The sequence below is a fragment of the Neolamprologus multifasciatus genome, chromosome 19 (assembly GCF_963576455.1).
Source record: "Neolamprologus multifasciatus chromosome 19, fNeoMul1.2, whole genome shotgun sequence".
NCBI classification, from domain to species: domain Eukaryota; kingdom Metazoa; phylum Chordata; class Actinopteri; order Cichliformes; family Cichlidae; genus Neolamprologus; species Neolamprologus multifasciatus.
Window position 1 is genome coordinate 11648946 of NC_140457.1, and position 24789 is coordinate 11673734.

General features: G+C 38.4%; 2 protein-coding genes across 5 annotated transcripts in view; one reads left to right on the forward strand and one right to left on the reverse strand.

Moving 5' to 3' along the window:
• The first annotated feature begins 1093 nt into the window (after window positions 1-1093).
• Window positions 1094-14202, forward strand: snap23.1 (synaptosome associated protein 23.1). Of its 3 annotated transcripts, none has more exons than XM_085143983.1 (8): window positions 1094-1263; window positions 5378-5492; window positions 8588-8629; window positions 9113-9161; window positions 10010-10127; window positions 11367-11540; window positions 11636-11780; window positions 12158-14202. In XM_085143983.1, exons 2-8 carry the CDS (start codon window positions 5436-5438, stop codon window positions 12218-12220), a joined length of 648 nt encoding a protein of 215 aa, XP_085000109.1. In that variant the 5' UTR covers window positions 1094-1263; window positions 5378-5435; the 3' UTR covers window positions 12221-14202. The 3 variants fall into 3 exon arrangements, with proteins under 3 accessions (XP_085000109.1, XP_085000108.1, XP_085000107.1); XM_085143982.1 differs by lacking the exon at window positions 1094-1263 and adding an exon at window positions 1278-1459; XM_085143981.1 differs by lacking the exon at window positions 1094-1263 and adding an exon at window positions 1466-2169.
• Window positions 14203-14317: 115 nt separating this feature from the next.
• sptb (spectrin, beta, erythrocytic) overlaps window positions 14318-24789 on the reverse strand; it is a 42431-nt gene continuing 31959 nt past the window's right edge. For both annotated transcript variants that reach the window (XM_085143957.1, XM_085143956.1), the window contains 10 exons: window positions 23756-24000; window positions 22608-22746; window positions 22164-22248; window positions 21588-21784; window positions 21398-21480; window positions 20967-21030; window positions 20573-20823; window positions 19739-19912; window positions 17656-17698; window positions 14318-17163 (listed from right to left, as the gene is read on the reverse strand). In XM_085143957.1, the coding sequence (XP_085000083.1) occupies window positions 16972-17163; window positions 17656-17698; window positions 19739-19912; window positions 20573-20823; window positions 20967-21030; window positions 21398-21480; window positions 21588-21784; window positions 22164-22248; window positions 22608-22746; window positions 23756-24000 (1473 nt within the window). In that variant the 3' untranslated portion in view covers window positions 14318-16971. The remainder of the gene's footprint in view (window positions 17164-17655; window positions 17699-19738; window positions 19913-20572; window positions 20824-20966; window positions 21031-21397; window positions 21481-21587; window positions 21785-22163; window positions 22249-22607; window positions 22747-23755; window positions 24001-24789) is intronic.

Here is a 24789-nt window from a genome sequence, read left to right on the forward strand (position 1 = left end):
ACACACACACACATTATACCTTAGTTGTAATTACAGAAGAAATAATTTCAGCTCTTCAGGCACTGTTGGATGTGGCGTGAAATGGTGAAATGGCACAGCAAGAAAGTTAACTATGGACCCCAACACCCTTACATAGACACATGCACAAACACATTTGCAGGAGTCCAGATGGGCCGTGTGTTATTGCTGAATAATGCATGCTATGTAGACTCTATAAAAGATACATGGGCAGAGAGAGCTAAGAATCATTCAGGCACCATGGCCAGTTTGGTGAGGGCAGCGTTGGAGCATCCCTTGTGCAAATTTGGAGCTATAACAGGCTTTTCAGCTTGTACATATTTAGCTATAGGTGACCCAACAGGGAAAATATTTAGCTCCAGTTAGAGAGAAAAATAAAACTTGCCTTTTAGACACTGTCAGCTGATATTGTGGCTGGCACTCTGCCCGGTGTCTTTGCAGTCACCTTCAAAAGGCTTTTGTGGTTTAAACCATAAAACTTGGGGAATTACACAGCAGATTCTTTGCTAGAGGCTCGGATTTCAGAGCATCGCTTAGAAACACTATGAAAAATATCCAACAGTCTGTCTTCATGTAAAATAACCAGAAGAGGGGTGGGGCGAGGGGGCGAGGGGGGAGGTCCAGGTGAAGGGTAAATGCTGCACTCATGTGGGGAAAATGAGCAGCGCTTTTTTTCTTCTTCTTTTTCCTCTGGAGTCATATGACAGGACATGCGCATCATTAAGTGTTGCGTTCAGTGCTAACGGAACGCTCACTTCTCTATGAGTCGCAGTTTGATGCACAGTAAGGCCACAAAGAAAATTGATTAGCAAGAAAGAAACACTAATCTTAAGTGGAAGCCAAGTAACTTCACACAAGTTGTATTGTCTCGTGATTTTGTTAAATCAGTATACAGCAGCTGAAAGATAAACACAGAAAAACACAAGTAGTTTAACAGTTATATTTAAGTCAACTTTTCGTGTAAAGTTGACTACCTGAGAACCAGACTACTTTTTCAGTTTTAGATTGTTAAACCTATGGGAGAGAAATAATGCATGCCGTGCCTCAAATCGTTCTGGGTGCTACGTGGGATGCAAGGTCCGAGTTTTCATATTTCCGACAGTATTTGAAAGCACCATCGTAACTCTTCGGACAGACAGCGGAACCAGTGAAGGAATTCGGGAGTTGCCAGCGCCAAGTTCACATACCGTCAAGAAGGAGGAGTTTTCAGGTCATCTTTTTTTAAAAAAACAAGGAGGGTTAACTGTAAGTATTTACTCCCTTGGTAAATATCTACCTACACTTTCCTCTCAACAGCTGTTTCAGTGTTAGCGTTAGTTGACAAGAAAGCGGAACTAGCTAACTAGCAGGCCAGCACGTACATTAGCCTGTTTAAGAAATTACTCTCTCGGATTTTACCCTCTTTGCGATAGCTGAGCACCACTGCAAGTTTTCAGACAATGTAAGACAAGTTTAATTCGCTTTGATAAACTGTTTGACATTTGTCTCTTCCTCTTTTGTAACTTTTTCATTGAGTTTAAGAAGTGTTGTTTTGGAAACCTCTCGGCTCCAGTGATGGTGTAATGGGTGTGGGACACTGCCTGAAACTACGGGGGTTTCTTGTAATGCTTTTGGTTTGTTTCTCATTCAGACTAACGTCACCTGTTTATCAAGTGATCCACGTTACGTGGCCACTTGGCAGTTAACCACAGTCAGGTGTGTGGATACACAGCAGGACTCATTAACCACATGTCGTATTTTCTTCAGTCTTCTGTCTTGATAGTCAGAAAAAACTGCTTTTATCGTTTATAAATAGTGGTTTAGGCTTTGCTTGTCTGGTATGATGTCATGGGTCCCCTTGTTTGTTATTAGTCAACCTTCCTACCCAAAACATGACACACTTTCCTCCTCGGCATAATAAATAGGTTGTCTTTATTCAAGACAGCCTGTCTGGACAAATCGTTGAACAATAGCTTCTGTCTGATTGTTTAAAGAAAATAAAACATCAAGAGTGAAATGAGGATATGTGTTCAACGTGATTGGAATAAGACGCCACCTGTGCTCCAATCAAATCTGGAGGAACAGGTTTGGGTAGAAGAACAAGAAACGAATTTCCCTGTGTGGTGTTTGCCACTTGTGCTTGGTCAAGTGAAGAAACTGCAACATGAATCGGTATGTTCTTTAGCCTCGGTTGTATTATTTCCTTTGTTCCTCTGAACTAACATTTTTCTGTTTGTATTAACTGTGGAATGAATTTAAGGGTTGGGTACGTAGTTTGGGGTGCAAATAAACAAAATGTAATATTTAAGTCATATACTTAGTAAATCTAGTCACATATGTGGCTAAACACAGAGAAAATTTGCTATCAGTTTATAAAAAGCTCTGTTTTTACTATCACATTTCATTCTGTATCGCTGACATGTTCATCTGCCCTCATCGTGGCTATCTAAAGAGTGTACGTGTGTAAAGGAGTCCACCTTCATTGTTATAGTTGTAAACTCACATCAGTGTCTTGCCAAGTCCAATAATCAGTCAGAAAAGGCAGTGAAGCCTGAGTGAATAAAGTGCACTCTTGTCCAAAAAACAGAAAAAAGCAGAGTCAACAACATTAAATCCTCTGCACTGTCTGCCAAGTAGACTATCCGTGTTTTGTTTTTTTTCCTTTCCTTTCCTCCTCAGGATGTTTAGGGGCTGCAGGTTTGAAAGGGAACTTGAAGTTCAGGGGTTATTTGCAAAACAGGAAAATGCCACTTGAATATTAACAAGGAAAAGCAGATGACAGGAAAATTGAGAAAAAAAGCAGCAGTGTTTGCATCTAAAAACTCTAGCCTTGGAGTAAATGATTCAGCTTTGTTTTTACAGTTTACTGCTTCTGCCCTTGACAGTACAGTGATAGGAAAACAAGCTTAATTCTTTGGTTATGATGAGCTTTATCTAATGTTGCCTTGTTCACCAAAGCTTGTCTGAGGCCATTACGCCAGTCATTTTTAGCATATCCCATGATACAAGACTGCATGAAGGTCACCTGACAAAGTAATTTTGTTTGGATTGGATTTGTATCTGCTAAACTCCTGCACGAGGTAACATCACTCATTATGTGATCCGAATTATAACTGCACAATTAACACACTTTGTTCCTCTAAATGAATTGTACTGAAATGCACAATACAAGTTGGCAGACAGCTTGTTCCTCATGTATCCTGTTTTTAGATCTCTAACAAACATAAGCATTTTCTTCTAATCTGTTTTCATCTGTCTCGTTTTGACTGAACTATTCATACTCTGCATTGTTTGAAAACTACAGAGGGCACAAAAAACAGGCAGTTTTCACACTTTCTTGGTTTTAGTTGCTAGACACGGTCAGCTCTTCCTGCTGCTGTTCACAGCTTCTTGATGATACTGCCTCATGCCTAGCCTGCTGTTTTTACAAATTGTGCATGATCATGAAATCTGAATGTTGATCTGAACAGAGCATGCACTGAGCTGGCAAACATGGACTTGTGCATCCTGATGTGATCAGCTCTGGATGTTAATCACATCCAAGATTATAGTAGTAAAACTGCTGTGTGTGTGTCACTTTGTTCTCAGGCATTACCAGTTTTTGGTGACTGAGTAACTGACAATGAAGCTTCTTAAGAATTCAGTGTTTAACACAGAGGAAGGAAAGTTGTTTGATTCACATTACAAGGCACCTTTTTTTATGGATATATGACAGGACATGGATTTTATGGACGTTATACTGTTCTAATTAAGTTGATTTAGTGTTTCAGTACATATGCCTACCATAAAGATACTAGTGAGTGCACAGCCTGTTATCTTATAATCACATTCTGTCATTAGTTTCATGTTAAACCAACCATAGAGAGCATCTGCTGTTATATAATTATTCTAATGTAGCATAACAGTTATGTTTTAGGTATTTATGCACTTCATTTTCACAGTTCTGTGTTAAAAGTAGCTCTGGTACTGACTTAAGATGTAAAAACTCACTTTTTATTTTGTTATCAGTTTATGGTATCATGATTTTTCCTTTTCCAATTTTATTTAGTGACGTACACTGCATCTGTTTCATGCAGCGGGAGGTTGATGCATTTTGAAAATTCTGAAGAAAATCACAAGCTCATCACTTAGTTGTAGTCGAATAAGTTAACAACTGTAAATACCACCGTAAACGTCTAAATATTCCTTAAGGACTTTATTTCATGTGCTTTTTATAAACTTTTACTGGTTATTTCACTGAGCTGCAACCTTAAAATGTCTAACAATAACCAGTGATTTAAATTCACTCTTATGTATCGTAGGCAGGCACGATAAGTGTGTTTCCTGCTAGTTGTCACTATCCAGTCTCACGCCTCTGATTTCCATATCATAAGCTCCATATCCAAGTTCCCTCATTGTTGGCATACATGATTCTACTAGCCATCCCACTGCTAAGCTTTACATGCCTTATCACTAAGCCAGCTCTGTGCCCAGACTCGCAACACTCCTTCAGGGGACGGAAAAGAGCCTGATTTGTTTGGATTTTGCATCTTTTCTTTCCCTCTCCATATGATGGATACAAACAAGGTGAACATTGATTGCACATTTAAATGCTTAACCTTTTAAATGCGTCCTCTATTTTTAGTAATGTAAAACACTGAGCCTTTTTTTTTTTTTTTTTTTTTTTTTTTTGGTCTTTCCAAACCTTAACACGTGGATTCATTTATCCTTATTTTTAAAACATTAATTGTTCTACATTTATGGTTCACTGCTGTAAAAAAAAATAAAATAAAAATAAAAAAAATGTCAAATCAGATTTGATAATTTTGTAGCGGGTTGTCAATGTAAGGAAACTTTCCACCACAACTTATCACAGTTTTTCTGGTAGATTTAGCTACAAACAAGACAGGAAACAAAGTAGACCGAACATTTAATGAGTTGTAATCTCTATAAGCACACATCTGTAAGCACAATATAAGCAGTATCTGCAAGCAACATCATCTTGATACCTGAAAATATCAGGTTTCCACTTCTCCTATTCAACAGGCTTTGGTTAAAAGGTCGGAAACCATTGGTTTGTTTTGATAATGACTGGTGAACGGGAAGTGTGGCCTTGATATCTTTCATCTGCTATTGTCGATATCGTGGCTGCATCAGAAGCTATGATATATCAGCTGGTGTCAGTTGTTTTATTGCAGGAAATTCATGTAAAATAAGCTTATTACATATTATATAAGTTACATATTATATAACCATCTTTGTTTTTTGTTCTTTAAATTTTGTCAACACTTGCAAAGTTCACATGGCAACTGTGCTCAACTTAAAAAATAAGTTGCAATTTCATGATAATTGATGCACTCTGATGCTATTTAGTGACCTTTGAACTCTGCCCCTCTTGCAGGCCTCAGACTATTGAGCTCAGTAAGGCGGGAGGAGCCTCCAAACAGGACACCAGCAACATGGATGACATGACTGTGGAACAGATGGCGATTAGGGCCAACCAAGTGACTGATGAGGTACTGACTCATAAACAATGCATACTCACACCCATTGTGTCATCATCTGACGAACTGTGAAACTTCCTTAAAGTGAGTTTGTAATATAGAGTTTGTAAATGTACGAATGTCATGCAGGGAAATGGATTATGCTGAAAGGGAGGCACTTCATAAGTTTGCTTATATGCTCTGTATATGAGCTTTTCAGTATAAATTTTCCTAGACACGTCAATTTAATTTGGCTACAAGGCAAAACACATCTGCTGAATGTATTCCATTTATCAGTATAAAGGACTAGTATATGTATTTGTAAGGTCAGTGTAGTATAAATGGTAGAAATCTGCCTAGAGGCAAGCCAAATTTATATAAAAATTAAATTAGTAATGAATGAATGTTTACTTGGATTCAAATTTAGCATTTCATTACAGCAGCCAAGAATTCCTAATAATTACTTGTAAATCACATAATTCTTCAGGAAACTTCCCAATAAATAATTGGGTAATGACTTAGAAATTGTTTATCCCCAGACAGCATTCAATAAGAGATCACAGTTTGAATATAAAAAGGGATTTTCATTGAGTGTTGCTTGATGACAAACCAATGCTAGCCATCCAGAAGCCTAGCATTGTAAGTCTGGGCAGCTATTACGTCGCGCATGCAAAACCACAGTTAGGTTGTGTGCAGGAGAAATAACCAGGGTCTGACTGAAGGTTAAAACTATCCACCAGTTAGCACCTATGAAAGTTGTTTTTGAATCCTTAGAAAAGAACATAAGCTATAGCTACAAATTTGGCATAAATACCCGAGAGAGATATTGGTCATCTTATTTTAACTCTGGCAGGAAAGCTCTTGAATATTTTATATAGTATTCATAAGTATAAGCAACAAATCTGAAATATTTAAACCACTAACAGTATTCATAGGAAGTGTGCGCATGCATGTGCGTGCGCGTGTGTAAAACTTTACGCCTAATTTAACCTGATAGCTCCCTTACCCCTCTGGTTTTGACAGTTTAAATGTTGTCAGCTATATCTTAGTGTTTTATTATCAGGGAGATAATTGTTTAATCAGCACTTCAGGGTATCATATAATCAGCCATCTGAATCAAATGGAAGCAAATTAACCTGCTAGCTGGGTTTGTAGCTGTGCACTTCACCTTCATGTAATTTTTACTGTACTAATTATATGTGGCTTTTGTTTCTTTTTCTCTTTGTGTGCTTTCTGACTTAACCTGCAATCTTCTTTTAATCTTTCTTCTGTCTGCTGCTGCCTGGTTGACGTAGGAGAAAAGAGGAAGGGACAGGGCTTGGGAGGGTCCTTCTGCTAATGCTTACCGCTCTGGCTTTGGGTAACCACTCATATCATACCTGAAACACTGTCATGCAGGGACTGGTAATGTGTCAGAGCATCACAGGAATTGGTTATAAAACCGGATTATCTTTAGGAAGCTAAATATGAGGTGTCTTTCTAATATCACGGATGTTTTGCAGTCATAAAAACTAGGTTTAAAGACCCTCGAGGCTGTAAAATTAGTTAAATGTTTGTGATACTTTCTGATAATCCTGACATATTGCAGCCAGTTAATACCCATAAGCAATTTTCTGCTTCTCTGTGTGTAGAATAACAACTGTCATGCATCTCACCTAACTTTACTTTCAATTAAGCCATTCCTAACAAATAACAGAAACACCTCAGGATTCATCTGTTTCTCAAAGAATTGTCGCAGCACCCCGATCTGGAAAATTTGGCTAAGACAGTGGTTTCAAGCTTAATTAGCCAAGTTCAAGGATTTTGGGAGACATAATGTAATGTTTATCCACCCAAGTGATGTTCTGGCTAAGCCAACAGAAACCTGGCTGAGCTCATCATATCCCTCTCGCCAATTCTGTGTTTGTCTGTTTCTCAGCTCACTGATTAATGTATTCAGAGCAAACATAACACAGAGAGAATGAGGAATCTGGTCCTCGCGCTCTCGTTAGCAGTTCATTAGTGATGGTAACAATGAAGTCGCATATGTGCTTCAGTCCTCCACTCCTCTGGATGCTCTTCACTGCGTTTACTATTAATAGAGAAACAAAAGCTGTAACTCACCTGAACCGACTGCATTCCAGTTCACCGCTGTCACTTTGTGTCTGTGGGTGTATTTGTATTGTTGTCCACGCTGTCTTTAGAAATCTTTAGCTTTTTTTTGTAAGCGTTATCCATCTCACCAGATGGACAATTAATATATAAATATATTAATTAATTAATAATTAATTAATATAATATATATATATATATATATATATATATATATATATATATATATATATATATATATATTTATTTATTTATTTATTAGTGTGCACATTAGAAAAGTGACGTTAGCATACCATGTCAGGATGCTCAAACATTTCAATTAACAACAAAGACAGAAATACAGCACATCCTCACAACTGATTGACTGGAACAAGGAATGAGTTGGTTTTTCTTCAAGAATTAAAAAAAAAAGCCATTAGTTCAGAGTTGTCAGATTTAATTTTGTGTTGAAGGAGTCTGAGTGAATCAGTGTTCACTATCAGCTCTATTGCTGTTGGTGCATACACTTCTCCCCCAATGACTGCAGAGTGCTGAGGCGCTTACAGCTGAGCAGTGCTCTTAGAGTACAGGGAAATTAAATCAGACAGTATACCATATTAACCTACAGCTCCATACTCTTAAATGTGGTTTTATAAATTTGCTGGTATCTACTTTCATTTATATGTGAATATCAGATGTGTAGCATCTTCCCTGTTTTGCTTATCACTTTCATCTTTCCACTTTCCTGATTTTCTCTCTCGTTCTCGCTCTCTCTCGCACAATAATCAGTGCATCTGTTTACATTAGCAGTTAAGCAATCCAAGTTTTAAAACTATATGTATAGTTAAGTTCACAGAACACTGCCCTGTTAGCTGCCTCTTATTTGTAGCATGGGATTGCACACTAATTGAGCCAGATAAAGCAATGCAGCATAAGAAGTCTTAGGTGTAACTACAGTTACTACTTGAGTTTTTTCAGTCTGTTTACAGATTACTTTTAACTAGAACCTCAAATTCTCGTTACACTCTAATGCCTTCTGTTTGTCTTTTGCTTTACAGTCACTTGAAAGCACACGGAGGATGCTACAGATGGCAGAAGAGGTGAGACTATTGATTTTGCTCTTGCCAATAAACCACTGTGATATATTCAGTGGAGTCTTGCTGTAGCAGCCAGACAAGGTTTTTTTTTTTTTTCTTCGTTTTTGTTTTTTTGTCGTAGGCCATTACCTGAAGTGGGATCAAGAACTGTGGATTGATTAAGCATCCAGATTTATAATTTTGTTAGTATTTAAATGCCCAAACCCTGATTGGGGATACCTAGACTGTGCTGTTGCTTTAGCAAAGCATCTGTTACTACCTGTCAGTTTTTCGGCTGAAACCAGAAATGTTGGTCCTTGTTCTGCTCTCTGAGAGAGGCTGTGTGAGCTGGAGGGTTTGTGTGCTTGAGCTGTAGACCAGAAAAAGGACGCAGGATAAAATGGCCACTTCCCTTTTATCCTAATTCTGAAATCTAACAAACTCTTGATTATTTTAAATGCATAAATTAATTTGTAGACATTTGACTTTTTAACTCTTGTTTTTCAGAGCAAACAAACAGGCGTCAACACAGTGGTGATGTTGGACCAACAAGGAGGTAGATGATGTTTTTTTTTCTGTTAAATATTATTTGTGGTATTATCAAGACAATTACTGGATGCTAATGATTACGTTTAAGGAATTGCTGAGTCATTTGTTGATTTAAAAAAAAAAATACTTGGTGGTCAAAATCAGCCAAATAGCATAGCTTTTAATGACAGTTTTTAACATTTTTTGTCCCTCTAATTTTGATGATTTAAGAGTACAGATTTCCTGATTAAAATTTTTTTTAATTTTTTTTTTTTTGCGCCAAAGGAAGTCAAGATTGTACAAAAGGTTTTCTGGTATTTAATCAAAACAAAAAATAAATTGCAAGAAAAGAATGTGTAAAGATGCTTGAGAATGTTATGCCAGTTGAAATATTTACTTTCTAAACTTGAGATTAATTAATTTGCACCAACAACAGTGGCTGCAGGCACGCTATAGTGTTGTGTTAAGTTGGGGGGGGGGGGTTTTACAAATCTGAATTTGCAGCATCCAGGCAAATATATTCATTGTCGTACTGAAATTCACCATTCATAAAAATTGGCCATTGTTATACTTTTTATTTGAGTAAGATTTGCTTTAACTTTTGAGTGCTGTTGCAGGTTTATGTTCCATGCTAAACAATTGTGTATTTGTATTTATTTATTGCACTAACTGCAGTATTTTTATAATATGCCTCTTTTCTGCTGCAGTGGCCCAGTTATTGACCCAGTTTGAAAATTCCCCCAGGGATCATTTAGTATAATTAAATCTATTCTAAAAATGAATAAATCAAGGTGATATTTAAAACACAATTTACAACCGTTTTCTAGTGCATAGCAAGCAGAGTTTGACATGGTGTGCTGTGCCTGTCTGTTTTAGAACAGCTGAGCCGTGTGGAGCGAGGCATGGACCAGATCAACCAGGACATGAGACAGGCTGAGAAAAACCTTACCGACCTCTCCAAGTGCTGTGGCATCTGTGTCTGCCCCTGTGATAGGTATAGTGTATACTTGGAGCTGCCGAGAGATCTAAATCACTGACTTTTGGATCCATAACACCCTGGGTTTTTTTGTGCTGTGCTGGCTTGTATGTTCATTGTGTGTACGTGACTGTTTTTTATGGGGGTTCACAATGATACAAAGCAAACACACAAGCAGTCTGTGTAAAACTGTGAAAACTGCATTTTACAGTACAACCAGTTTTATTTTGGTGTTGTACAAAAGTAAAAATTGCACTAATTTCTTTTATGCATGTTAAGTGACAATTGAATTAGTTTGCTACTGTTTGCATTGGCATAAAACCTTTGTTTTGCTCCTTAATACAAAAGCTGGACTTTGTTGCAGAATATTTGGTTGAATTTTTAAAAATTCAAAGCAGGTTGTTTTTTTTTGTTTTGTTTTTTTTAGAATGAGAGAGCAGCAGCTGTCTCCCAAGCAGCATTTCTCCCGAGAATCTATAGAGTATTCTAAGTATTAATCCTTCAAAGGATACTAAGCATTCACGTTTACGCTCTGGACAGTCCTGTCTAGAGCGTAATTGTATGTAATATGAACTTTATACAGCAAGTTGTGAAAATGGGCTTTATTCGTTTACATTTTCAAGGAAAATTAACAAGACCCTCGGAAAATGTATGTTTTAGCTCTGTGACCCTCTTGCTTACAACTCTTAAAATATTGAATATTATTTGCTTAAAGATCTCCACAATATCAGTGGTCAGTCAGGAACATTTCTCACGAATACATGATTGGCTGCTGTGGCCCAAATGTGGCTCGCAATGTCTGTGTGTGACATAAGGAGAAAAAAAAACTCTCTGCTTGGCAAATGTACATTTCGTGGTGAGAAGATTGCTGATTAAATTTGTGAGCATTACCAATCAAATATGGACAGATAGGAAATGTGATGGTGTTCCAGCCAACTTCTTAATGTGAGCCGCATACTCATCTGGGCTAAATGCACTTAAAATCCTCCATGCAGCGATGATTTTGGAGTGTCACTTTGCATGCACATTAAGATCCTATGATGGTTTTAACATGGCAAAAAAAATCTTCCCAAAATGCTTTCACTTTGGAGAAGAAGATTCTTTGATTATCAAGATATAAGGTAGGGAATCTTTTGAGTTTCATGGCTATTACTGAACATCTGTAATTGTTGCAGTGACTGAACTTAAGTACTTCTGCATTTGTTCGTGCATCCTAACACGCTGTTTTTTGTTTGTTTGGTTTTTTTTTTGCTCCAGAGTGTCATCAATCGAGAATGACTCACGGTATAAGCGTACCTGGGGTACTGGAGGAACTGAAGGTGAAAATGATGCAGATGGCTCAAAAGTGGTCTCAACGCAGCCTTCAGGCGTCCGCAATGGCCAGGCTGTCCAGGTTAATGCTGCGGGACCATCAGGCCCATACATCCAGAGGTACTGTCCTGGTTATTTTATATTGCTAAAAGTCTTGAACTTTTTGGTGTTGCCAAAACTATTGCAGTCACTTTAGCAGAACATATGTATAACAGAATAACCAATGATGCACGTGAAGATGAAATGGAGGAGAATTTGGAGGCGGTCGGCAGCATCATTGGCAACTTGAAAAACCTTGCTGTGGACATGGGAAGTGAGATAGACAAGCAGAACAAACAGATTGACCGCATCAACGACAAGGTAAAAATGGCTTAAAATCACATGAACCTCTAGTAAATGTAAAAAGGGGTCCAAGTAAATTTACTTTACTGATCCATAAAACACTTAGTTGCTGGGGTTTTTTTTTTGTTTGTTTGTTTTTCTACCCTCCCCCCTTAATCAATTGAATTGTATGTAGTTGATGCTCATGTCTGCGTCGACTCATTGCTCCATATGATGGGGTGTTACCCCCTCATGTATATCTGATTTTTGTAAAAACATTCACAAACATGCATATGTTCTTACAGAGGAAGAGAATGGAAACTTACTCATAAAAATTTACAATTAATAATAAATTGCTACTTGGGGAAGGAAAAACAGCTGTATAACTGCCCCTTTCCACCTGTCTGTGTCTTTAGGCGGACATGAACAAGCTGCGCATTGATGAAGCAAACCAGAGGGCCAACAAGCTCATCAAATAGACGAGAAATCCCGCTTCTGCTAGTTTCATCAACCTTGAGCCTCTCTCGCCACACACACACACACACACACACACACACACTGAATATTTGTGCGCATCTGCAAACATACTTTGCAAGTAAAAAGAAATTCTCTCATGAAGAAGTTTTGCCAGTAGTAGTTGTAAGTAGAGTGAAGACAACTTCTTAGACTGTCCACCACTATTCACACCCTTTTACACACACGCCTAGTCATGCTGGACTGTGAGAAACAGTGTGAGATAGGCAGTCAGCCACTTACTGAAGTATCACTGCTGTTTGATACCAAACTACATACATATAACCTTCACAGGGAGGGAAGCGGCACATTTGCTGCTTTCCGTTTTGTTTTGTTTTTTGTTTTGTTTTTTTCTTTCTCATCTAAGAATAATGAGCTGTTTTGTCGATGTATGTACAGCCTCATGTAGTTTAAAAGGAAACATCAACTCTGGTCTGAAATGCATCTTACTCAAATCCTTATACATACACCTTATCATTGTGTAATTAGGTTTATTGTATCATGTGTAATGCTTTGATATTATTTGCTTATTTAATTACTCATGAAGCAGAAATGACTTGCGAATAAAGTTCTCTTTAACACTTTGTTCCCATGCCATTTATGCCTGTTCATATAAAAGGGCTATTTAAAAAAAAATAAAAATAAAAATCTAATGTTGTACCTGAATGAAAGAATTTTGATGTTGTTACTACTTAAAATTTCTGATAGATTGGGAGTTAAGGTCATTGTAATTACTTGCTACAAAGAGATGACCTGTGGTTAGAAACATTGTATAGCAATCACTCGTCCTCCTTATGAGAAGGAAGGTCTGCAAGGATCATGAGGTCTGTTTATCATTGCCTGCCCTGAAGCGTTTAGTTTACTTCACAATAACACTGAACTTGGGAAATGTAACAGTAGGTGAACTGCTCTCTTCCATGTTCACTGTTTCTTCACTTTGATCACAGTGTTGATGTAAATACTGTTTAATTGCCTCTAGTCATCCTGTTAATCTAATTTCTTAACTTTGTTTCCTCTTAATGGTTAATGGAGATTAGTAGCTTACAAGAGGAGACATAATAACCTGTGCAGGGCAAGTTGATAATTGCGCAACTGTTCAGTTCTGAACCCCAGATGAGCATTGTTTAACCTGATGTGAGGTCTCTTTATGTGCTAGGTTCAGGCCAGTTGGTTACTAAAATCTTGGCATTTTTAAAACGATAACCTAGAGAAATGAGTCCAGAAAACATTTTGATTTTTAAAAAGTGGGGAAATCTGTAGGCACCCAATCAATCTTATACACGATGTACGGTTGTGTTGTAACAGCCGCTGCATCGTAAAAGGCTCCTCTTACATGTGTAAATAGTCTTTACAGCACAGCTATGGTACAATATCATCTGACGATGGAAAGGAGAATCGTCGCTGGCAGCAAAAATGCAAAAAGTATACATGTAAGTGAAAGTTGTTAAAGGGGTAAACACAGAGGCACAATAAGTCCTGGTGGGTTGTATTAAGGCTCGCTAAAGAAAATTGGCCATTGATAAAGGGATACAGTGTGCCCAAACGATCTCTCGTATGAATCTTCTTGCTTATTTGTTTTGAAGAAAAATGCTAATTTGTATGCTGTGCTGCAGGCATATACCTACTCAGTTTGTAAGGATTGAAATGAACTGTTTTCAGGGCTTTGTATTGCTATAAGTGATCATCCTCAGCCTGTTACGTATGAGCTCGGATCTAATTAGTCTATTCTAAAGCTGCCTTGCTGTCTGGAAGCTGTTTATTCATTGTTTCACCCACAGCCACTGGAATGTAAATACAACAGTTTTGTGTATTTTAAATATGTTCATATGGAGCTCATCTTATCTGAAATTAGCTCGGTGAGCGGATGACTGCTCAAAGTGAAAATGCCTTGTTTCACTCTTGCCACTGTTGAATTGTTTATACTCAATAAATCTATTCTGAAATTCAATTGAATGCACTTTTTTTTTTTGATGTAGTGACAATAATTAAAGACTGCATTCGTTAAAAAAAACAAAACAAGCTTGTATATTATCATAATTTTAATTTAACTTTATTTCAAAATGTTTTTGTTTTCTTTTTGTAGGGTCAACATTTTTGGATATTTTACATACCTGGAAAGTACAAAATGCAATTTTAAAAACCACTAAACGGAAAAGGCAGGTAGGGAAGGTGTGAAGGAATAACGGTGTGGATGAAGGTGACAAAGTCGAAGTGTCAATCTGTAGATATATCGACCAACAAAAAGCATAGTGAATCTGTGGGATGCAAGTCTCAAAACATTTTGAGGTGCTAAAAAATTTGAGTAGCATGGTCACGATGTTCTGCTGGCACAAGGCGCACAGAAGCTTCTGTAGTTTGTGTTCATACAGCCACAAGAAGATCATGGCTTAACAATTGCTTTAATCTGTAGACAGAGATGCTACCAAGTTTCCTAGAAAACACTCGAGCTGAACATTTATCCTCCTAGATTTGACTTCCATCGCTTCAGTGAGGTCACTTGAGTTGGATCATAATTTGGGGACAAGGCAAAACGGCAGTGAGACTGACAGAGTCCCCATCCTGGCATCAAAGTATAAATGCAGATCCATGTACTGTACACACTTTTAATTAAAATGCTGATTTCTGTAATGGCTTTATTGTTGGAAATTCCCATATGAACTTATTTCCACTCCTTACATTCATATTAAAAACACATTCCTTCAGTACGGCTACTGTACGATCCTCTCCTTGGTTGGGGAGCATGCCTGGTCCTGTTGTGTGGTGTGGAAAAGCAGGAAAGGCTCATGCAACCTAGACTTTTCTAGACTTTGGCTAGTTCTATAAAACTTCAAATAATGATGCAGGCTCTTGTAAACTGCTTTCGCAGCACCTGGTTTAAATTCTAGTTCATTCTGATGCTAACATTTTGTCGTCTTTTAGCATTTCTATTTGTGTAATAAATAAAATCCAACTTGCAAGACTAGAGGGGTGTTTCATAAAGCAAGGACTGCTGGGCATGAACACATAACGGGGGTTCTGGGGCAAATACAGTACATGTAAAAAGCCCCTAACCTCCCATCATGTTGTGCTGCTGCATGGTCTTTTATTTTCATAGTTGTTTTGCACCTCTGTGTAGTCATTTACCCCCTGTACTTTGTCTTATTTGTCAGATTAAATACTTGGCTTGTGCTTTTGTCTTCTTGACCCATATTTTTTATTTAGCCTTATTTGGGTCAGCATGTTTCTGTAATTAAAAAGTACACACCTGAAGGCATTTATCCAGTATCATGTTTTCACAAACCAAGTAGTACAATTCAAAGATGGAGAAGTTCTGATTTCTAAAAAAAAACACTTGCTTTTTATATTTCGTTACAATAAAACTTCAACTGCACTTGAAGTTTTAGCTTTAACTGCACAAAGAAAAACTACTCTCACGGGAACCCGTGAAGTCATAATTACAGGTAAAGACCTGCAAATGAACAGTTCAGTGTTGCAGATTTGATCCCTATTTTGTGAGTCTGAGCTCATCACTGACCTACAACTCCATAACAAAAGCTGTCTTTTGTACATGGCAGTGATTGTGCTTATTTCTGCTTTTTTTGTGCGTTTGAAAACAGTAATTAAGATGATCTGTGACTGTAAATGCTATTAATACTTGATGCATATAAACCTGAATAACCACTGCTTTTCTGAGCCACCTTTATGAAGCACCCCTCAGATATTCCAACACTTTTTACGTGTGTCACTACAAGCCAAATTTGAAGACAAACAAGGCAGGTCAAGTTGGTCTTGTTTGAAATTTTAAGAATATGACAATAGCACCGTATCAAACTAATGTAAAGCATACTTCATGCATCTGCATATATATATATTATATACGGTATATGTTGATGGATAGCTCTGAAATTTAAGTTTACACAAGTGTTAAATATATTTCAAGCTGACAGACATGAACACTGCCACAGTTCAATTGAGAATAAACCTGAATGGGTCCTTATTCAAAACTGACACATTGTGGTGTCACATGACCGCTCGTGCAATATTGGTAAGCAATTTAAAATCTCAAGTCAATCATTCACAGTGCATAGAGCATTTAGTTTGCATAACTGCAGATATACTTGGAGAGTGTGTGTGTATATACTGTACAGCACTATGCTGAGGTTTTCTCATCCCCAAATCTTACATGCCATTTACAAAGCTCTTAAAAAAAAAAAAAGATTATTAAACTCTGGTTCTTTACGTAGCATTTAGTGCTCCAAATTCAAACAGCACAGTATTACAGTTCACAACCATTTGATAAGGCAGGTTATTAAAAGTACTTTTCAGTACTCTTGAGTCATCTTCATTACAGGCCTTCATGTTATACATGGCTATATCAAAGCATGCCTTAGTGAAACAAAAAAAAGACAAAAAAACTTCAGCTAAATTATCAAAATGAAAAGTTTTACAAACATTCTTTGGTTGTGTGTGAAGAGGAGCATTCCTGTGCTTTAATTTAATGCTTTGAATTTGGCATTTCTTAAAAAGAACAAACAAAAACAGTGGACCATTGTAGACATACACTGGCTTAAATACAGGCAAAAGAGTGATGACTTTAACTACAATATTTATGGCAATTCTCACAAAATAATATAGAAAATCTAGTGACAAAAAGCATACTTTGATTGATTGTACACAATACTTTCTCTTCCCAGGTTGCCTAGACAACCCCCTCCTCCTGATGGCCTTCCCGTCTCTTTCACTTCTTCTTGGCAAAGCGGCTAAACTTCTTCTCCTTGTCTTTCTTGGCAGAGCTGGGCTCAGGGAGTGCAGCTGAGGAGGAGGGAGGGGGCAGGCTCTGGGCTTTGGCCCCCGAGGGCCCCGATGCCTCCTCAGCTGCCAGGGGCTGAACGGCCTTTTCCATGGCCTGGCTCCAACGCTGGAGCTCTTCCTGAAATTAAACACACGCACACATCGCAGCAGCTTAGAAAGGGAAGTCTACCTCCGGAGGGGCAGTGAGTGTTTTGGTCTCCCAATCTATTAGCATAAACAAGCAGAGGTGGCCATGCTTTTAACAATGAAACTTGAAATGCTGGTGAGGTTAAACTGGGGTAATGTAGATAAAGACAAACTCACTGTCAGCATTCTTATTCTGTGAGGCTTAATGATTCCCGTAGGGTAAATTTCTCACTAGCTGATAGTGATTCAGAAAGAAACACAAATAACCTCATTTATGTCAGAATCTACAACCTTGCCAAATTGCTTAGACATGGACAGCAATGCTAAATGGAAACAGTTCGGAAAATTAAATGCAAATGCGTAACTGCTATCTGTAGCATTGCAACCTGTGATTACTGCTTTACATAGGGTCAGCCATTATATGAGATGCCTTTTGACCAGAATAATTCAAGTCCAGGAGAAAGTCAGATGTAATTCAACTCACCTCGTCTTTACACTGGAACAAAAATTCGCTGCCATCTCCAAGCCTGTAAAAGGTTAAAATTATATAAATATTAGAAGCACTTGTGTTTTACATTAAAATTGCTAGAATGAAATCATGTTAACATCCAGACATTTCCCTGAAATTGGCAAATAAGTGAAAAACTCTTTTACTGCATGCCAAGTTTTGCCTGTCTGTGTATTTCTTAACAACCACTAGATATTTGAGTGGAAGTCATGTCATTAAAGCAAATGCATGCTCTTTATTGCACATATGGTGCAATAAACCATGTTGTCAGATATTGCCATTTTATCAAAGGCGCTGGCAAAATTAAGATTACGCACCAGTTGTCCAACTTGCACCTGGTTCAGCCAGTAATGATAAATAATTATTTATGGATGCTTGTAAAGGTCACACTGGCTGACCTTGATGTTTTTTAGCTCTAGAGTTGATGCGAGGGGGGATATTTTAATTCACATCATGATCTTTTACCAAACCTTAGCAATTACTTTTCAGTTGCTAACCTAACCCAGAAGCAAAAACAAAACAGTGAATTAAATCAACTGCTGCCTAATGGATGTCAAACTCCAAAGCCACCTCTTGATCCTTATAACACATGCTCTTCAATACTAGACTATTATTTCTCAACATCTAACAATGCCAGAGATTAATGTTGTAAACGGGCACATATGTCCCCAAGGCATCAGTGCTGAAGGCCACCTCGTGTGTATACAGAGAGCAGCAGTATTTGACGCCACGAGACAAAAACATTCGTATTCAGAATTTGTTAATATCAGTGCAGTGTTTCCTGCCAATGACTACCACACCACCCTAAAGCAGTATATATTAAATCCCATGTTTTACAGTTGCCAATGTGCTTTTTTCAGGCTTCTTTGATTCAAATAGGACTCAATCTTAAATTGATCTGCCTAGTTTATCCCTCTGAGGACTCTTCTATGTGAACCATGTTTGTGCATCAATGCTGTAGTGTGAAGCAGATTTGTAGTTTTGGTTTTTTTTTTCTGGAAGTTTTCTTGGTCTCCAGTATTTTTCATGTCTTCCACAGTTTGCCTTAACTATGATTTTTCTTTTTTTAATGGCTCTTTGGGTTTTGTAAATTTCAAGCTGAAAGCACATTGATGTATTAGCTGCTTTGTAGACATCAGCAGTCTTTGGTTTCAGAACTTCAGTCAGCTGCCTAGGACAACCCATGGCTGTTGAGTGATACCAAAACTTTAAAAGTCAGACCATTTATCAAACCTTGACAATTCCTTATGACAATTAATATCTAACCAGTTAAGATCTAAGACCATTTTATCAAAGAGCTGAGCAGTGCTTATATTCATTTGTAATTTGCATATAAATCTGTCTTGGCTGCCTGTTTTTTCCTTCATGAAAAAAATCAAGAGGCTGTGGTTGATTTTTAAAAACCAGAGAACCACACCAAGGTAAAAACTTGCTACAATCCATTCTGAGCAGAGAATTTAATTTAATTTAATCAACTAAATTCAACGTGTATTGATTAACACTTGTATGCGTGAGGAATGTGAGTTTGCATTTAGCTTCTATCTCTTATCAGTTTAAAGGAAGCTTTGGGAAATGTTGTTTTTTGGTTTTTTGGTTTTTTTGCTCCCTTTGCAAATGTTAAATGGTAATACCAACATCCATATAACGCTGTTAAATATAACACTGAAGTCAGAAAGTGATGAGTTTAGAAACAGCTTACCTCTGTCCAAAGGTAAAGGAAGAAAATCCACTTTTCCGTATCTCTAAATCTGTTTGAATAACTTCCCATTTGAGTAATGGCTACTAAGCTGAGGAGGTTTTGGTGACAAAGGGCTATTTCTCAGCTGTAAATGGGACCGGGGGCTGAGGGGTGTATTCCCGATGTCTCTAGTAACTTCCAGTAAATGTAATGAAATTTCAGTCGGATGAATTTTTATAGCACCTTTTGCTTCTCAAAATAAAGAACTCTGGTGAATACAAGTACAAACCACCTTTTCTTGTAGCTCTTAATAAGGTCTTATATAGTATATTTACCTTTCCAAATAACATGACTCAGGTAAACCTATGATATAATTCTTACCGTAGTTTGGCGACGTGCTTCTTTTTCTTGTAGTTGGTGAGGATCTCCCAGTTGGCGTTGGTGAGGGGCAGGGGATCCTCGCCATGATACGTCGTTCCATGGCCAAAGCTTTTGGCATCCTTATAGACTGAGAGCTGACGGGGCTTTAGCACACAGTACAAGTTGTTCCATGACCTGACAGCGAAGAAGAGGCAGGAGCAGGAAAAAGAAGGACTTTAACATCATTTCAGGTTAATTTCTGGCAAGAACACGAAATGAATTTCATTTAATCCCCATTAAAGAGCAGCTACCTCACCACTCCATCGAGACTTTATTTTGTGAACATTAATTTTAAATAAACCTGCAAAACCCACTGTTTTGCCATATCTTTAAATAGAAGTAATAATATTTTCTTGTAACGAAGTCCCGCAAGATCCCTGACAAAAAGCACTTTTATTGTAGGGCTACTTTTGGCACATTGTTTATTGAAAAATTGATTTAAAGCAGAACTGATCCATACTTTGAGTTAAAGTATAGATCTCCCTTTGCTGTTTTAACAAGTTTCAAACTTACTCGAGTTGGTTTTAATCCATCACAATGAACACAAATTGTGCTGAGTGGTCGGTTTTTGTAATGCTTTTTAGATGTGGTGTGATTTCGAAAGCACTGTGCGGTCAGTAAAATAAGGAAAAGTCTCGATGTTCACCGTGACGGATGAACAAACATAAGCAAGTAATAATAGGCTCATAGATTTTCCCAACATAAAGAAAGGAAACAATGTCTAGAATAGTCAAAGGCATGATGTAAAGACCATATTAGAGGCAAACACAGTGCTGTGGTCCATTCGTTATCTACCTATTTGAAGCCTTTTTTCCTGAGCCCTCTACATCATGTTTGCGGCTCAACATGCCCTCCTGCAGCACAGGCTGGCCTCTGAGGGGGTCCGAGGGCATGGTGGCTGCTTTTTCTGGTTCCTTTGGGGTCACCACCGAGACAGAGGGCTCCAGTTCCAGGGAGGCACTCTCTCTCATTTCTGACTCTATGGGCACCGTCGAGTCACCAGCCGTCCCCTCCTGCAGACCCGAACTAGGCTCCGCTTCACCAGACTAAAGCAAAAATAAATAAATGGGTTCATGAGAAAGTGAACTTGTCTCCTTGGAGAAGAGATGAGAGCTGAGTCAGTATGCTGAAATAGAGTTGACAACATTATAAATACAGAAAGCTTGTGCTGATTGAGTGCGGTACTAACCAGAGTCTGTTCCTCAGCAGTATAGAACTGTGAAGATTCTTCCACAAAGCCCGTGTCTTCTCTCCTAAAGGAAACAGGGCAGCATGAGAGGACTTTTAAGAACAGCAGGTGTGGAAGTGTGTATGTGGAAGAAAGAGAGATCAAATGCGACTCATTAAAAGTCTGCAAAACATTGCATTTGGCTGCTAATACTTTTTTGCTCTGCACAATTTAGGGTATTAATATAAATACTTTCATTTTTAACAGACTAATTTCCTTTAACAGATGCTCACTGCAGTTTTTTGTATTTCTCTCTGGGGCTTAACAACAGAAGGATTGACTTAAAACTACGCTGCCTTTATCACCAGACTTTGATGATACTGCTACCAATTAATACTATGCCCTCATGCATATAGAGTACGAACATGAAAGCCAGTGTGTTGTATGTTTACCTGCTTTCTTTATCTGAGCGTTGCCCATCTTTAATGAACTGCTCCACCTCCTGCTGCTGTTTTCGCAGGTCCAACAACTCCAACTGCAACACAGTGGCGAACAAGGATCAGTAACCTGGCTAGCTACAGGGTAAATGAAACATGTGAACATGTGAAATTACTGTAAACCACGGGTAAGATTTTTGCATACTGTAGTGAGGCGTTCCAGTGCGGAAAAGCGTTCCTCCCAGGTGGCGGTGGATTTCTCGAAGGCCTCGTGCCTCTTGAGGAGCTTCTCAACCTCGTCCACATTTTGACCCAGGTCTTTGCTGGTCACGTAGGGCTCTTGAGCGATCAGCCACGCCTCCGCCACAGAAGCGTCTCGCGCAAACTGACAGACCTCCAGCACTGGACGCAATGAAGCCACGTCATCATGAGAAGTTTAAGATATAAAAGTCTTTCTTTTAGATGTGTTCATTTTATGCGGCGATCCCTCACTTGTAAGGTGAATGTTATGACTGGGGGGTGCATTATGTGACAAATTGGGGCATTGTTGGAAGTAAGCAACTATTTTTGTATCCTTGTTGTTAATGGAGGCTTCTGATGAACAAACGCCTGGGAGTTACTTTCTGAACAGGGATTTATAAGTATGAGCTTTCACATATTTTAACCATATGGCCTTTGGGATATAAGTAAAGATTTTTAGTTTTTCCAAAGAGATAATGTATGTAAAGGGTTAGGGTATATTTTCTGGGTTGAAGTATAAGATAAGTTTAATATTACTCACAGAGCCGGAGCCAGTCCCATCTGTCATCCCACTTGAACATCATCTCCTTTCTTTTTTCCATCAGCTGCACCAGTTTCTCTTTGATCTGACACAAGTAGTATGGTCTCAGTTACATATCAGTATTATTAAACAACTCAGCCCCAAGACTGCCCATTATCCTCTAAGAATTAGTATTGTGGAGTAATTAACCAAATATTAAATTCAGGCCGGGGTCAATTGCTCATTTAAATTCTTTTAGCTTTTCCATTTCTAATTAGTGTTTGCTCTATAGTCTCCCTGATGAATGTAAGATGAGTGGAATTTTTTATTTCACGGCAAGCCAATTGGTTCCATTGAGCCAGACAAGAACAATCACTCCCAGAAAAGTAATTAAATCTAATGAAAGCAGCAATTTGAAGCCCAGCTGAGGATGAAAAGGAGCTGTCTTTGCTGTTGAAGGCTCACCTCAGCAGAGTCTCGGTGCTTGCGTGTCAGCAGGGCTTTGCCGAGGTCGACGCAGTCAGTGAATTTGGCTCCCCTGGCTTCAATCTCCGAGCGGATCCCCTGGTGGTACTTCTGCAGGAGCTCAACGGATGAGACGTCCCTGAAGCAGAGAAATGATGGATGTTAAGCGATAACAGGTAATGCATGAAGTTTACCTACCTCTGTTGGTAACAACTGGAACTGCATTGTTGCAGTCGGCTCTGGCAGACTTCCAGTGTTCTCTATTCTAGAATATTATGCTGAATATCTTTAGGAAGATGAATTGTGTCACATAAATAGGACAGAGCTATTATCTCTTGTGAACAAAGTGCCATTTATGAAAAATTAAAGCTTTTCTTCTAAAATCAGACAATAAAATATATCTTGCCGCATATCTGAATATTCCTCATTAAGATGATTCATCCAGAAGCGAATTAATGTGCAACACAAACAAATCCATTTGGAGCAAATGAGTAAACAAAGTAAATGTAAAATGCAAATGCAAATGTAAATAGTAGCAGAAATTGTTTTACAAATATATTAAGTGAAAGACATACTTTATAATCATTAACTAAATAGATATGTTATTACTTAGTTGAAGTTGTTCTGTTCTTTTAACTCTGTTATTTAAAAAGGAAATACATGTGCAGAGATAAACCCCAGAAAAAAAGCTCCACTTCTTTCCCTCCACCTCCTAAAAACAAATATTGGCACAGTTTTTGGTCTTCAGCTACCACAATCAGATTTTATCTCTTGTATACTTTATTTTCTTCAATTTCTATCTGAGTATTCATCATTTCAGATATTGCAGATGAATTTGATTATTAATTTATCTGAGTGTGCATCCCATATAGCAGCTGGATAGCGTAGTGGTAAGACTACATGCCTTTGGAGCGGGAGTCACAAGTTTGAGTCCCACCTGGGGCATCTGTATCCAGTTGGCTCTCCTAAACTCAGGGACTGCTCTCACAGCTAGAGATTGATGAGGTACAACAACAAACATGCTACGGCAAGGGGGAGCCAGGACGCCAGGTCAGGGGGGAGATGAAATATCTGGAGACAGGCTCCGGGATTGGATGCAGCACAGCTAACCAAAGGCCAGACGGTCCTCATCTGACATATTTGATCACCTGGGCTTCTCCTGAGTCTCTATCTGCTGGATGATGCTCTCCATCCAGGCCATCAGGTCTCGCACCATGGTAAAGAAGCGGAACTTCTCTGCTGTGTCCACCAGCTCTGCCCTGCGTCCGTCGCTGGCATCCAGCAGGCCCTTCCAGGCTTCCACCACCTCCCTCTCTGTAGTCTGGATATCATCTGCCTTTTCCCCTGCGTACTGGGCGTGAAGCCTTGAAGCTGTTTCCTGGAACTGCTGAACCTGGAGTGAAGGAGAGGGACAAGTACAAGTCAAAACATGGATGTCATCTGAACAATGACAGGTGATCAAATATGGAGGACCGTCTGGCCAAGGGAGATGCTTTAGGGGTTTTGGTTTCCCTGATGTGACGAGAATCATGTCAGAGAAAAATATTCTAAAAAATATTTTAAATTAATTTATTATTATTTTATTTATGTAAAACTAGAAGGGGATCTTTAGTTGGTTGAATGATAAGATCACAAGATAAATGTGACTAGGGAACACTTATTTTTGCATTGCACTTCTCTGAAATATAAGATTTTTTTATATATGAATATTTGCACAGTATGTTGAGGGTAATGCTGTGACTTTTAACGTGGTCAGTATTATAAGTAGTTATTATTGAATTTTGAGAGGCCGTGACATTAGTTGCTACAGTGTGGTGTTAACGGGTTAGCAAACAGTTGCCTATTTACACATCTAACAGACGCGCAGCAGCATTTGCATTCATTTGAAGTTGTGTTTAGAAATCTGGAGAATGCAGGCAAAATATCCACTGCTTTTAGCTCTGTTTTTATCGTCCACCAACTCCCGGGTGGGGGAGTACAGACCTCTTTAAGCCAAATCCTCCACTGTATTTACCAGTCTTTGTAACTTTGGATACTATTTCCAAACTTAGTGTTACTGAACCAAATAGAGGCTGAACTAAAACAGAAAGGCTTTCCTTATAAAATAAAATAATGTTTCTTTTTTCTCCTCACTGTCTTGTTTATAAAAGAGCAGATGCTGATGTCCTGCAGCCAGCATGAA